The 13,167-nt window shown below is 37.3% G+C and overlaps 1 protein-coding gene across 1 annotated transcript in view; it reads left to right on the top strand.

Annotated features, from left to right (window-relative positions):
* SWI5 (SWI5 homologous recombination repair protein) overlaps positions 1-13,167 on the top strand; it is a 91,200-nt gene that overhangs the window by 17,967 nt on the left and 60,066 nt on the right. The window contains exon 3 of the mRNA XM_053695369.1: positions 5,793-5,917. Within this exon, the coding sequence (XP_053551344.1) occupies positions 5,793-5,917 (125 nt within the window). The remainder of the gene's footprint in view (positions 1-5,792; positions 5,918-13,167) is intronic.

Below are 13,167 nucleotides of genomic sequence, written 5' to 3'. Positions count from 1 at the left end.
CAAGTTAGGAATTTTTAAAGTAGAATCACAGCAATAGGAATGCGGTCAAATAAGCTGCAAAGGGAAAACAATTTTCAGGCAAGGAATGATGGTTCAGGTGTGCCTGATATAGGGTGGAGGAAAGGTAGGCGGGATATACCTTAAAGGTATATCACACACTCCCCCCACTAAGGGTCCCCCCAATTGACGAGAGGGATGGCTTCAAAGGATATCTGCGATGAAAAGATCTAATTAAACGGGGAGCAGAAATGTCAGTACTACGATGCCAAGAATTGTCCTCAGGACCAAAACCTTTCCATTTTAATAAGTACTCTAAGTGATGATTCTTGATCCTAGAATCTAGAATATGTTCCACCTCAAATTCATCGTGGTCATCTATTTGTAACGAAGTTGGAGTCTGAAGACTGGATGGTATGGTAGAAGTATAAGGTTTAATCAGAGATACATGTATAGTGGGATGAATCCTATAAGCTGCAGGAAGAGTTAAACATACTGTCATAGGGTTCAAAATTTTATTGATTACAAAAGGTCCAATGTATTGATTTGCCAATTTCTTAGAGGGTACATGGAGTTTTAGATTCTTTACAGATAGTAATACTTTGTCACCCACTTTATAGACTGGACTGGGTCTGTGACGTTTATCATAATAAGCTTTCTGGTAATTCTTTGCATCAGATAAATGTTTTTTGACTAGGGCTAGTCTTGCTTCTAGTTGTAAAGAATAGTCCTTAGCGGCTGGAGAATTTACATCAGTTTTAGATAAATTCAAAGTTGTTGGATGATAGCCATAGGTAGCATAGAACGGTGTCATTTTTGTTGAAGATGATACTGAATTGTTGTAAGAGAATTCCGCCATTGATAAATAATCTATCCAATCATCTTGCAAATGGGAAATGTAACAACGAAGATATTGTTCTAATGTTTGGTTTAGTTTCTCAGTCATCCCATTGGTTTGAGGATGGAAAGCTGTTGAGTATCTTGGTGTAATTTTTAATAATTTGCATAATGATCTCCAAAAGGATGAGGTGAATTGTGTACCTCTATCTGTTATAATATCAGTGGGTAGTCCATGAAGTTTTACTATGTGATTAAGAAAAACATTAGCTGTAATAAAAGCGGAAGGTAACCTTTTTAGAGGTATAAAATGTCCCAACTTTGTTAGATGATCTATTACAACTAATATAGTGTTAAAGTTCCTTGATTTTGGTAGCTCTACAATAAAGTCCATCGAGATCATGGACCAGGGTTTATCCGGAACTGGCAATGGGGTCAACAATCCGATAGGCCCTTTATGATCTATTTTATTTCTAGCACAAATGTCACAGGAATTGACATAATCTTGAATGGTTTGATTCATGTGGGGCCACCAAAAGTTTCTTCTTGTTTTTTCAATGGTTTTTTGTATTCCGGTATGACCGGATAAAGGTTCATCATGAGTGTGTTTCAATATTTGTTTCCTTAATGAACTGGGTATGTACAATTGATTTTTATGATTTATCAAACCAGTATTTAAGTTTTTGTGACAGGTTTTAGGTGTAATGGTTTCTTTTTCTTGTGCCCTTTTAATCTCCTCCTCTAGAGGTGTTAGGGCTCCAATAAATTTTTCGATTGGTACTATTGGAGTCATGGTCTCTTGAGGTGTCATTTCCTGTACTCTGGATAACGCATCAGCCTTGGTATTCAGACTTCCTGGTCGGTAAGTGATCAAGAAATTGAACCTATCTAAGAATAGAGACCATCTTACTTGTCTGAAAGATAGAGTTTTACTTTTCTTCAAATATTCCAGATTTTTATGATCTGTGAAGATTTTGAATGGTTTTTGTGTACCTTCCAGTAAGTGTCTCCATTGTTCGAGGGATACTTTGATAGCAAGGAGTTCTTTATCTCCTATACTATAATTATTTTCTGCTGGTGTGAATCTTCTTGAATAATAAGCTACAGGAAATAATTCTGATTTGTTATCTACTTGTTGAGATAGAACTGCTCCTATACCTGAACTTGATGCATCTACCTCTAATACATATTGCAGCTCAGGATCTGGCATGTGTAAGATGGGGGCTTTGGAAAATTGCCCTTTTAAGTAGTCAAAAGCTGATTGGGCCTGTTCGGTCCATTTATATCTTTGTTTCTTACTAGTCAACTGAGTTAAGGGCTTTACTATATCAGAAAAGTTTTTTATAAACTTTCGATAGTAATTGGCAAAGCCAATAAAACGTTGTAGTGCACGAACTGATTTTGGTGTAGGCCATTCTAATACAGATGAAACTTTATCTGGATCCATTTGGATCCTATTAGGAGTTATTATGTATCCCAGGAATTTAATTTTGTTAACATGAAATAAACACTTTTCATGTTTGGCATATAACTTGTGTTCCTTCAATCGCATTAAGACCCAACGTACATGTCTTTCGTGTTCTTCTTCTGTTTTGGAATAAATCAGAATGTCATCTAAATACACTATGACACAAATATCCATTAAATCTCGGAAGATTTCATTAATAAAGTGTTGGAAAGTGGCTGGAGCATTGCTCAATCCAAAAGGCATTACATTGTATTGGTATAACCCATATCGAGTCCGAAAAGCGGTCTTCCATTCGTCACCTTTCTTCATTCTGATAAGGTTGTATGCCCCTTTTAAATCTAATTTAGTAAATATTTGTGCTCCTTTTAACCGTTCTATTATCTCTGGTATTAGTGGTAATGGATACCTGTTTTTTATGGTTATAGAGTTTAAAGCCCTGTAGTCAATTATAGGCCTTAGAGTGCCATCTTTGTTTTTTACCAAAAACATGCCTGCAGCAGCAGGGGATGTGGAGTGAGATATAAATCCCTTTCTCAGGTTGTCATCCAAATAGGACCTTAAGTATACTAACTCATCTTGTGATAGAGGATAGATCTTCCCATGCGGTATTGGTGACCCTGGAATGATATCTATAGGGCAATCGAAGCTTCTGTGGGGTGGTAAATTTTCTGCTTCTTTCAAATTGAAGACCTCTGCCAAATCCTGATATATCCCTGGTATCCCTATCTCAGATGATGAAAGAATGCTATGAGGATAACAGGTGTTTATGCAATATGTTGAGTCTAGTTTAAGTTTTGAATGTTCCCAATCTATTTTAGGATTATGTTTGTGCAGCCAACTATATCCTAATATAATAGTATGTAGTGATATGGGGATCACATCAAAAGTAATATATTCTGTGTGCCCCTTGTTTATCATTGTGAGCAAAGGTATTGTTTGGTGTGTAATGGGTCCCTTATTTATTAAAGTACCATCAATTGATTTGACAAACACGGGGTTCTGCTTGCAAACCAGAGGAATTTTATTATTTACAATATATACAGAATCAATATAGTTCCCAGATGCACCTGAGTCAATCAATGCCTTGGTGTGTATATTTTCCTGATCCCACTGCAAAGAGAGAGGTAAAGTCAATTGCATTGTATCTGAGATATGATATATGTTTTGATAACCTGTTTTCTTACCCTTCTTTTGTCTTTGTAATGAAGGACAGCTTGAGACGTTATGTTCTTTTTGTCCACAGTATAAACATAAGTTTTCTAATCTTCTTCTCATTTTTTCCTCATTACTTAGTGGCCCCTTGATAGTGCCTATCTCCATAGGGGTTACACTACCTTGATGTTTCTCAGATGTTGTAGTGTAAGTATTCTGTCGCCTGGGTATTGTGTCTGAAGTAAATCTCTCTGCTCGCCGTTCCCTGAGTCTTCTATCTATGGATGTGCTTAATTTTATAAGTCCTGGAAGAGTATCAGGCATTTCCTGGCGAGACAGTTCATCCTTAAGGTTTTCAGATAGGCCCAGCCTAAACTGATTTTTAAGGCTAACTTGGTTCCATAGTGAGTCTGTTGCCCACATTTGAAATTCAGTTGTGTACTCCTCCACCGTGCGTTTACCCTGTTTGAGTGCGCGTAGCTTAGATTCTGCAGTGATTTGTGTATCTGTGTCTTCATATAAATTAGACATAGCGTGAAAGAAATCCTGTAGTGAATCCAAAATTGGGTCATTATTTTCATAAAACCTGTTAGCCCAGGTCCTAGGCTCTCCTTGTAAAAATGAAATAGTGGTGCAAACCCTGATGCGGTCTGAATAATATGTGCGGGGTCTCATGGTAAAAAGAAGTTTACAAGCAGTCTTGAAATCTCTGAATTCATGTCTTTTGCCAGTGAAAGGTTGAGGGTAGTGAATATGGGGTTCAGGTACTTCAGTACTTTTATGAGACATATATTCTTTAACAATAGCTTTTAATGCGGTATTATCTGCTTGTACTTCTGTTAAACCTTGTGCAAGATAATCTAATTTTCTTTGTATGTTAGAGAACTCAGTTTTAATTTCATTTGCATCCATGATATTAAAGTTTTGTTTACCAGTAACAAACCCTTAGAACACTGTGGCCTGAAAATTATGTGATGTCCTGATTTATGCAGGAACTTTTGCAGTGTTTTTGAATTAAGGGTTTGTTGCTCTTTTAATGAATAAAACAGGCAGTATGATTTGAACTACCTGTTAGATCATTGGTGAGACTTTTACTGGTAGAAAACTTCGTAGATGCCAAATAGAGGCAAGGAATATTTATGTAGAAACATTTGTTGCAATATAAGTAAGGAACATAAAGCAAACAGTTCTGAATAAATGATAAAAGAAAAATGTAATTTGATACACTTGGAAAGCGTCAGTAATTGATTCCTGTTGTAGCACTGTTCAGATATGGCTTCACGCACTCGCACACTCATTCATAAAATATATACATCACAGACAGACTATGGTAATAACCGGAAGATTCAGCAAGGTAATGTGGATGGTTTTCAGAAAGTGACAACTTAAGAACAATCCGTTGTAATTGGATTAAATATTACCTTCAGTGTGAAGAGAGCGGTTTTACCTCTGTGACCGGTATACAGCTTCAGTGAGAGTGCGGCTTCCAGACGCTGCAAGTAGATCCGGTGCTCCTTGATTCAGTTTGTTTGTTAAATTAGAATTCCGGAAGAATGAGTAAATACTTTGTAAGTAAAAAGTACAACAAAAGATTCTAGCTTACTACTCCTGTTTATAGAGAGAAAGAAATCAAAGCAAGTTAGGAATTTTTAAAGTAGAATCACAGCAATAGGAATGCGGTCAAATAAGCTGCAAAGGGAAAACAATTTTCAGGCAAGGAATGATGGTTCAGGTGTGCCTGATATAGGGTGGAGGAAAGGTAGGCGGGATATACCTTAAAGGTATATCACAATAGTGTTATACTATGTATTTACTGTAAATATTTCACATTCCAATGTTCTTCACATAAGGAAATATGTTCTATGTATTTATAAATATATATTCCTATATATATATATATATATATATATATAATTCTGTATTTATCTATACCTATAAATAATCATATATATATATATATAGATAGATAGATAGATAGATAGATAGATATTGTACCAAAATACCATCAGATATATGTAGAAATATGTATTTATGAATAAATAGAACATATTCTGCAATGTGACAAACATTGTAATGTGAAATATTAATATTTCTTGTCAGGTTAGCGCACATGAGAAAATGCGATCGGGTTTGCACGCGATTAAAGGTGTTAGGTAATGTTATTGCAGTTGTGCTATTGTAATTTAGGCTTTTTGTGCACGTCAGGTAAACGTGCAAGGGAAAACATTTTACCTTCAACTTTTAATATGCAAGATATCTGACGCGCTGCACTTGTGATCATTCTTGTTGTCATTCTTCAGATCATGTGTTATCCCTCTCTGTTTTGTGATATCGCTAGGTGTACTCAGTGCTGAATAACAGCCCAGCAGCCGGTGCATCTGAATGTCCTATGGAAAATGCAGTCCCAGATTTAAAGCGTCAACACCATGCTCTAGATGAAGAGATCACACAGCTGAAGGCTGAGTATGTACATATATATATATATACTGTATATGTGAGAACGTTATTCTCTTTTTTACCATATTCCTACAGTAGCAAATCTGTAATGTTTCATAACCAGTGCTTAGACACTCTCAGAATTCTTCAGGGCTTTAAGTACTCTTCCCAATCTCCGGGCGGTAAGAATTTGTTTGTTTATAAGCACTCTTCCCTACCTCCGGGGTGTAAGCGTTTGTCTAAAGTACTCCTCCCTACCTCCGGGGCTTAAGCGTTTGTCTATAAGTACTCTTCCCTACCTACAGGGCGTAAGCTTTTGTTTGTCTTTAAGTACTCTTCCCTACCTCTGGGGTGTAAGCGTTTGTTTGTATATAAGTACTCTTCCCTACCTCCAGGGTGTAAGCTTTTGTTTGTATATAAGTACTCTTCCCTACCTCCGGGTGTAAGCTTTTGTTTGCCTATAAGTACTCTTCCCTACCTACAGGGCGTAAGCTTTTGTTTTGATATAAGTACTCTTCCCTACCTCCGGGGTGTAAGCTTTTGTTTTTATATAAATACTATTCCCTACCTACAGGGTGTAAGCTTTTGTTTTTATATAAGTACTCTTCCCTACATCCGGGCATAAGCTTTTGTTTTTATATAAGTACTCTTCCCTACCTCCAGGGTGTAAGCTTTTGTTTGCCTATAAGTACTCTTCCCTACCTCCGGGTGTAAGCTTTTGTTTGCCTATAAGTACTCTTCCCTACCTACAGGGCGTAAGCTTTTGTTTTGATATAAGTACTCTTCCCTACCTCCGGGGTGTAAGCTTTTGTTTGCCTATAAGTACTCTTCTCTACCTACAGGACGTAAACTTTTGTTTGTCTATAACATGGAGAGTCCACAACATCATTCCAGTTACTAGTGGAAAATTAAACTCCTGTCCAGCAGGAGAAGGCAAAGAGCACCCAAGCAAAGCTGTTAAGTGTAACTTCCCTTACCCATAACCCCAGTCATTATCTTTGCCTCTGTCAATGGAGGTTGTGTAAAGTTGGTGTCTAAAGATATTTTATCCTTTTATGGGTATTTTTCCCTGCAAGCAAGGATTGGGGTCTAGCTGTGTCCACGTCAATCTGTTGAGTAAGAGTAGTGATGGCTTTTAGCAGTTAGAAGGTGGCGAGGTGGTCTTTGCTTCACTTCTAACAAGTTTGCTACCCCTTTGTAGAAAGCCAGGGTTGGTTACTCTTCTCTTTCTTTTACTACAGGTCCATGACAGGGAGTGCAGTGCCTGTCACACCTCAGTAGCTGCTATCTGCCCTGCAGCAGGATCCACAGGTCCCTGTTAGAGATTTGCTAATTCTTTCACATTTGGAGTTGGTGAGAAGAAAGAAGACTTCTAACCGTAAGTCCCTGTATCCCTGCCCCCATGGCTTGTGGTCAAGAAATTAAGGCATTAAGGGTGAGGGACTTTTATTATTTTTGCTGGGTACCCTTTAATTAGGGTGGGCAAAAGCTGTGTTTCTTTCATGTAATTAGCAAGAGTCCATGAGCTAGTGACGTATGGGATATACATTCCTACCAGGAGGGGCAAAGTTTCCCAAACCTCAAAATGCCTATAAATACACCCCTCACCACACCCACAAATCAGTTTTAGAAACTTTGCCTCCTGTGGAGGTGGTGAAGTAAGTTTGTGCTAGATTCTACGTTGATATGCGCTCTGCAACAGGTTGGAGCCCGGTTTTCCTCTCAGCGTGCAGTGAATGTCAGAGGCATGTGAAGAGAGTATTGCCTATTTGAATTCAATGATCTCCTTCTACGGGGTCTATTTCATAGGTTCTCTGTTATCGGTCGTAGAGATTCATCTCTTACCTCCCTTTTCAGATCGACGATATACTCTTATATATACCATTACCTCTACTGATTCTCGTTTCAGTACTGGTTTGGATTTCTACTACATGTAGATGAGTGTCCTGGGGTAAGTAAGTCTTATTTTCTGTGACACTCTAAGCTATGGTTGGGCACCTTTTTATAAAGTTCTAAATATATGTGTTTAAACATTTATTTGCCTTGATTCAGGATGTTCAACGTTCCTTATTTCAGACAGTCAGTTTCATATTTGGGATAATGCATATGAATAAATCATTTTTTCTTACCTTAAAATTTGACTTTTTTCCTGTGGGCTGTTAGGCTCGCGGGGGCTGAAAATGCTTCATTTTATTGCGTCATTCTTGGCGCGGACTTTCTTGGCGCAAAAATTTTCTTGTCATATGTGTCACCGGAAGTTGCGTAATTTTTTTGATGTTTTTTGCGCCAAAAAATGTCGGCGTTACCGGATGTGGCGCCATTTTTGGCGCCAAATAATGTGGGCGGCTTTTTTGGCGCTAAAAAATTCGAGCGTCATTGTTGTCTCCACAATATTTAAGTCTCATTATTTATTGCTTCTGGTTGCTAGAAGCTTGTTCATTGTCATTTTTTTCCCATTCCTGAAACTGTCATTTAAGGAATTTGATCTTTTTTGCTTTATATGTTGTTTTTTCTATTACATATTGCAAGATGTCTCAGATTGACCCTGAATCAGAAGCCACTTCTGGAAAAACGCTTAACTGAGTTTCAGTTCTACCAAAGCTAAGTTCATTTATTTTAAATGTTATAAATGTTTATCTTTAGCTATGGTTTGTAATAAGTTATTATGATATACTTTTACATGCAGAATCCATTAGTGTTTATGCTTTATATATTTCCATTCTTACATCTTATGTACAAGAAATATTTAGAAGATTTATAAGAAATATTTTTCTGATTCTATTTTAAAGGCTTTGTCTGACTTCGTGCCTTCTAATAAAATTTTTAGGTCTTTTTCACTTCTTTTTTAATTATTGAAGTTTCAAATGACCAACAACATACTGATTTATCCTTCTCTGATGATGTTTTTTCTCTTTCAGAAATTTTCTTCATCAAATACTGACACTAACAAATCTACTTTATTATTATTTTTCTATTATTAAAGTACATTTGTTCTTTGTTGAAAAGGTGTTGATTGTTTTGGATATTAAGGTAACTAGTTCTTTAAGACTAGCTGACACTATTTCTGCCTATTTATTTCTTCTGTGTTTTCAGAGGTTTTCTTTCCAATTCCCCATTCTAGGGAATGGAATAGGCTGAGAATTTTCTTTTATTCCTTCTTCAAAGGTTTTAAACTATATTCTTTGCCAGCAGTTACATTCAATTTGGAGGGTTCTCCAATTTATTGGGGCTATCTCTACTTCTACTAATTATGCTATTGTTTCTATAGCAAAATAGTATTTATTTTCCTTTAGATAGTTGTATCTTATTTATGGAAAATTATTTAGTTTCAGGTACTTTTCTTGGTCCTGTGATTTATTTGTATATTGCAATTGCTTCATTTTTTCTGTTTACTTTAAGATCAAGTATCAGATTATGATTGTTAAGGGACAACATTTACTAGACTAGGTGCTGTTGCATTTGTCTTGTTGTTTTGCATTTATTGATTATGCAAGTCCACTGTATTGACTGGTCCTTTAAACTGGACTATCATGCTAATAATTTCATTTGTGTCTTCATTTTATTGAATATTTTCGCAAATGAGGGTTAATATATGTCTTTAGCTATTTTAGCTAGAAGAATTTTGTGATTTTTAAAAAAAAAATAAAAAATCCATATTTCTTTTGTTCTAAGATAATCAATTATTTGTTTTATAATTGGATTCAATGCTTAACTGTTACTCTGGGCTTCAAGATTGAGTTCTAAGACTAAAACTTTAAGCTTATACTAGTTTGGTTGTTCTTATTAAGGAACGAATTCCTGAGTTCTTTCCCAAGTAACATGTTTTTAATTGGGGTTCGAAATCAGCTCCCTAATATTGCGATATACGTGCCGTATTCCAGCTTGGCTGGTAAGGGGCAGGTTAAGACTTCTTTGAAATTTATTTGGTTCTATTTTGTCCACATTTCTTTGGTTTTATTCCAGTAAGGCTAACACTTTCTTTAAGTGTGTTTCTGTCCTATATATTTTGGATACTGTTGAAGCATGGCTGGGCACCCATGGGGTTCAAGCGCTGCTCAGACCTGGAATCTTCTGGGGTATTTCTTCCAGTTCCTTTTTTTAGGAACCGGGTTTGGAGTTTTATTCAAACTATTTTGCCTTTTTATGGTCATTAATAGCATTATTTGTTTTCCTTAGATACAATAAATGCATACTTTCATTTTTCTGTTTTCATTCAGATTATTTTCTGAGGATGCGGAATCTCATATGATTCACTTGCTCTTCAGGACATAGTTAGAGGATCTTTTTTTCGAAAGCTCTTGATTCCTCAAACAAGGGTCACCTTTTTTAGGTTTCCAGATAGTTTGTGTCACTGTCTTTGTCTCACTGTCTTTGTCTCTATCAGACAAGGGATAATTCTATTGGGTTCCGTCTGTCGGTACCTTTAGTCTCTATTATTTCCTTCAGTTGCTATATATGCACAGAAGTTTTAGGTCTTATGGCCACAGCATTGGATTCAATTCCCTTTGCTCATTTTCACTAGAAAGAACCTTTCCAGTCTTTTATGAGTGTTGTTTCTTCTAGAACATGGTTGGAGGATCAATTTACCAAAAAGTTTGTTGATTCCTCAGACAAGGGTAACCTTTTTAGGTTTCCTGATAGATTCAGTGTCCTTGACTCTGTCTCTGACAGACAGGAGACGTCTGAAATTGGTTTCAGCTTGTCGAAACCTTCAGTCTCAATCTTTCCCTTCGGTAGCCTTATGCATGGAAATTCTAGGTCTTATGACTGCTGCATTGGACGCGGTCCCCTTTGCTCGTTTTCACATGCGACTTCTTCAGCTCTATATGCTGAACCAGTGGTGCAGGGATTATACAAAGATATCTCAATTAATATATTTGAAACCGATTGTACGACACTCTCTGACGTGGTGGACAGACCACCATCGTTTAGTTCAGGGGGCTTCTTTTTGTTCTTCCAACCTGGACTGTGATTTCAACAGATGCAAGTCTGACAGGTTGGGGAGCTGTTTGGGGGTCTCTGACAGCACAAGGGGTTTGGGAATCTCAGGAGGTGAGATTACCAATCAATATTTTGGAACTCCGTGCAATTTTCAGAGCTCTTCAGTCATGGCCTCTTCTAAAGAGAGAGTCGTTCATTTGTTTTCAGACGGACAATGTCACAACTGTGGCATATGTCAATCATCAAGGAGGGACTCACAGTCCTCTGGCTATGAAAGAAGTATCTCGAATTCTGGTATGGGCGGAATCCAGCTCCTGTCTAATTTCTGCGGTTCATATCCCAGGTATAGACAATTGGGAAGCGGATTATCTCAGTCGCCAAACGTTACATCCGGGCGAATGGTCTCTTCACCCAGAGGTATTTCTTCAGATTGTTCAAATGTGGGGACTTCCAGAAATAGATCTGATGGCTTCTCATCTAAACAAGAAGCTTCCCAGGTATCTGTCCAGATCCAGGGATCCTCAGGCGGAGGCAGTGGATGCATTGTCACTTCCTTGGAAGTATCATCCTGCCTATATCTTTCCGCCTCTAGTTCTTCTTCCAAGAGTAATTTCCAAGATTCTAAAGGAGTGCTCGTTTGTTCTGCTAGTGGCTCCAGCACGACCTCGCAGGTTTTGGTATGCGGATCTTGTCCGGATGGCCACTTGCCAACCGTGGACTCTTCCGTTAAGACCAGACCTTCTATCACAAGGTCCTTTTTTCCATCAGGATCTCAAATCCTTAAATTTGAAGGTATGGAGATTGAACGCTTGATTCTCAGTCATAGAGGTTTCTCTGACTCTCTGATTAATACTATGTTACAGGCTCGTAAATCTGTATCTAGGAAGATATATTATCGAGTCTGGAAGATTTACATTTCTTGGTGTTTTTCTCATCATTTTTCTTGGCATTCTTTTAGAATTCCTAGAATTTTACAGTTTCTTCAGGATGGTTTGGATAAAGGTTTGTCTGCAAGTTCCTTGAAAGGACAAATCTCTGCTCTTTCTGTTCTTTTTCACAGAAAGATTGCTAGTCTTCCTGATATTCATTGTTTTGTACAAGCTTTGGTTCGTATAAAACCTGTTATTAAGTCAATTTCTCCTCCTTGAAGTTTGAATTTGGTTCTGGGGGCTCTTCAAGCTCCTCCGTTTGAACCTATGCATTCGCTGGACATTAAATTACTTTTTTGGAAAGTTTTGTTTCTTTTGGCCATCTCTTCTGCTAGAAGAGTTTCTGATTTATCTGCTCTTTCTTGTGAGTCTCCTTTTCTGATTTTTCATCAGGATAAGGCGGTGTTGCGAACTTCTTTTAATTTTTACCTAAGGTTGTGAATTCTAACAACATTAGTAGAGAAATTGTGGTTCCTTCATTGTGTCCTAATCCTAAGAATTCTAAGGAAAGATCGTTGCATTCTTTGGATGTAGTTAGAGCTTTGAAATATTATGTTGAAGCTACTAAAAATTTCCGAAAGACTTCTAGTCTATTTGTTATCTTTTCCGGTTCTAGGAAAGGTCAGAAGGCCTCTGCCATTTCTTTGGCGTCTTGGTTAAAGTCTTTGATTCATCATGCTTATGTCGAGTCGGGTAAAACTCTGCCTCAAAGGATTACAGCTCATTCTACTAGGTCAGTTTCTACTTCCTGGGCGTTTAGGAATGAAGCTTCAGTTGATCAGATTTGCAAAGCAGCAACTTGGTCTTCTTTACGTACTTTTACTAAATTCTACCATTTTTGATGTGTTTTCTTTTTCTGAAGCAGTTTTTGGTAGAAAAGTACTTCAGGCAGCTGTTTCAGTTTGATTCTTCTGCTTATAATTTCAGTTTTTTTCATTATAAGATTTAAACTTTATTTTGGGTGTGGATTATTTTCAGCGGAATTGGCTGTCTTTATTTTATCCCTCCCTCTCTAGTGACTCTTGCGTGGAAGATCCACATCTTGGGTATTCATTATCCTATACGTCACTAGCTCATGGACTCTTGCTAATTACATGAAAGAAAACATAATTTATGTAAGAACTTGCCTGATAAATTCATTTCTTTCATATTAGCAAGAGTCCATGAGGCCCACCCTTTTTTTGTGGTGGTTATGATTTTTTTGTATAAAGCACAATTATTCCAATTCCTTGTTTTTTATGCTTTCGCACTTTTTTCTTATCACCCCACTTCTTGGCTATGCGTTAAACTGATTTGTGGGTGTGGTGAGGGGTGTATTTATAGGCATTTTGAGGTTTGGGAAACTTTGCCCCTCCTGGTAGGAATGTATATCCCATACGTCACTAGCTCATGGACTCTTGCTAATAT

This window comes from Bombina bombina, chromosome 12 (assembly GCF_027579735.1).
Source record: "Bombina bombina isolate aBomBom1 chromosome 12, aBomBom1.pri, whole genome shotgun sequence".
In the NCBI taxonomy this organism is placed as follows: Eukaryota; Metazoa; Chordata; class Amphibia; order Anura; family Bombinatoridae; genus Bombina; species Bombina bombina.
The sequence above is the reverse complement of the archived record's forward strand: the minus strand, read 5'-3'. Positions and strand labels throughout refer to the sequence as shown.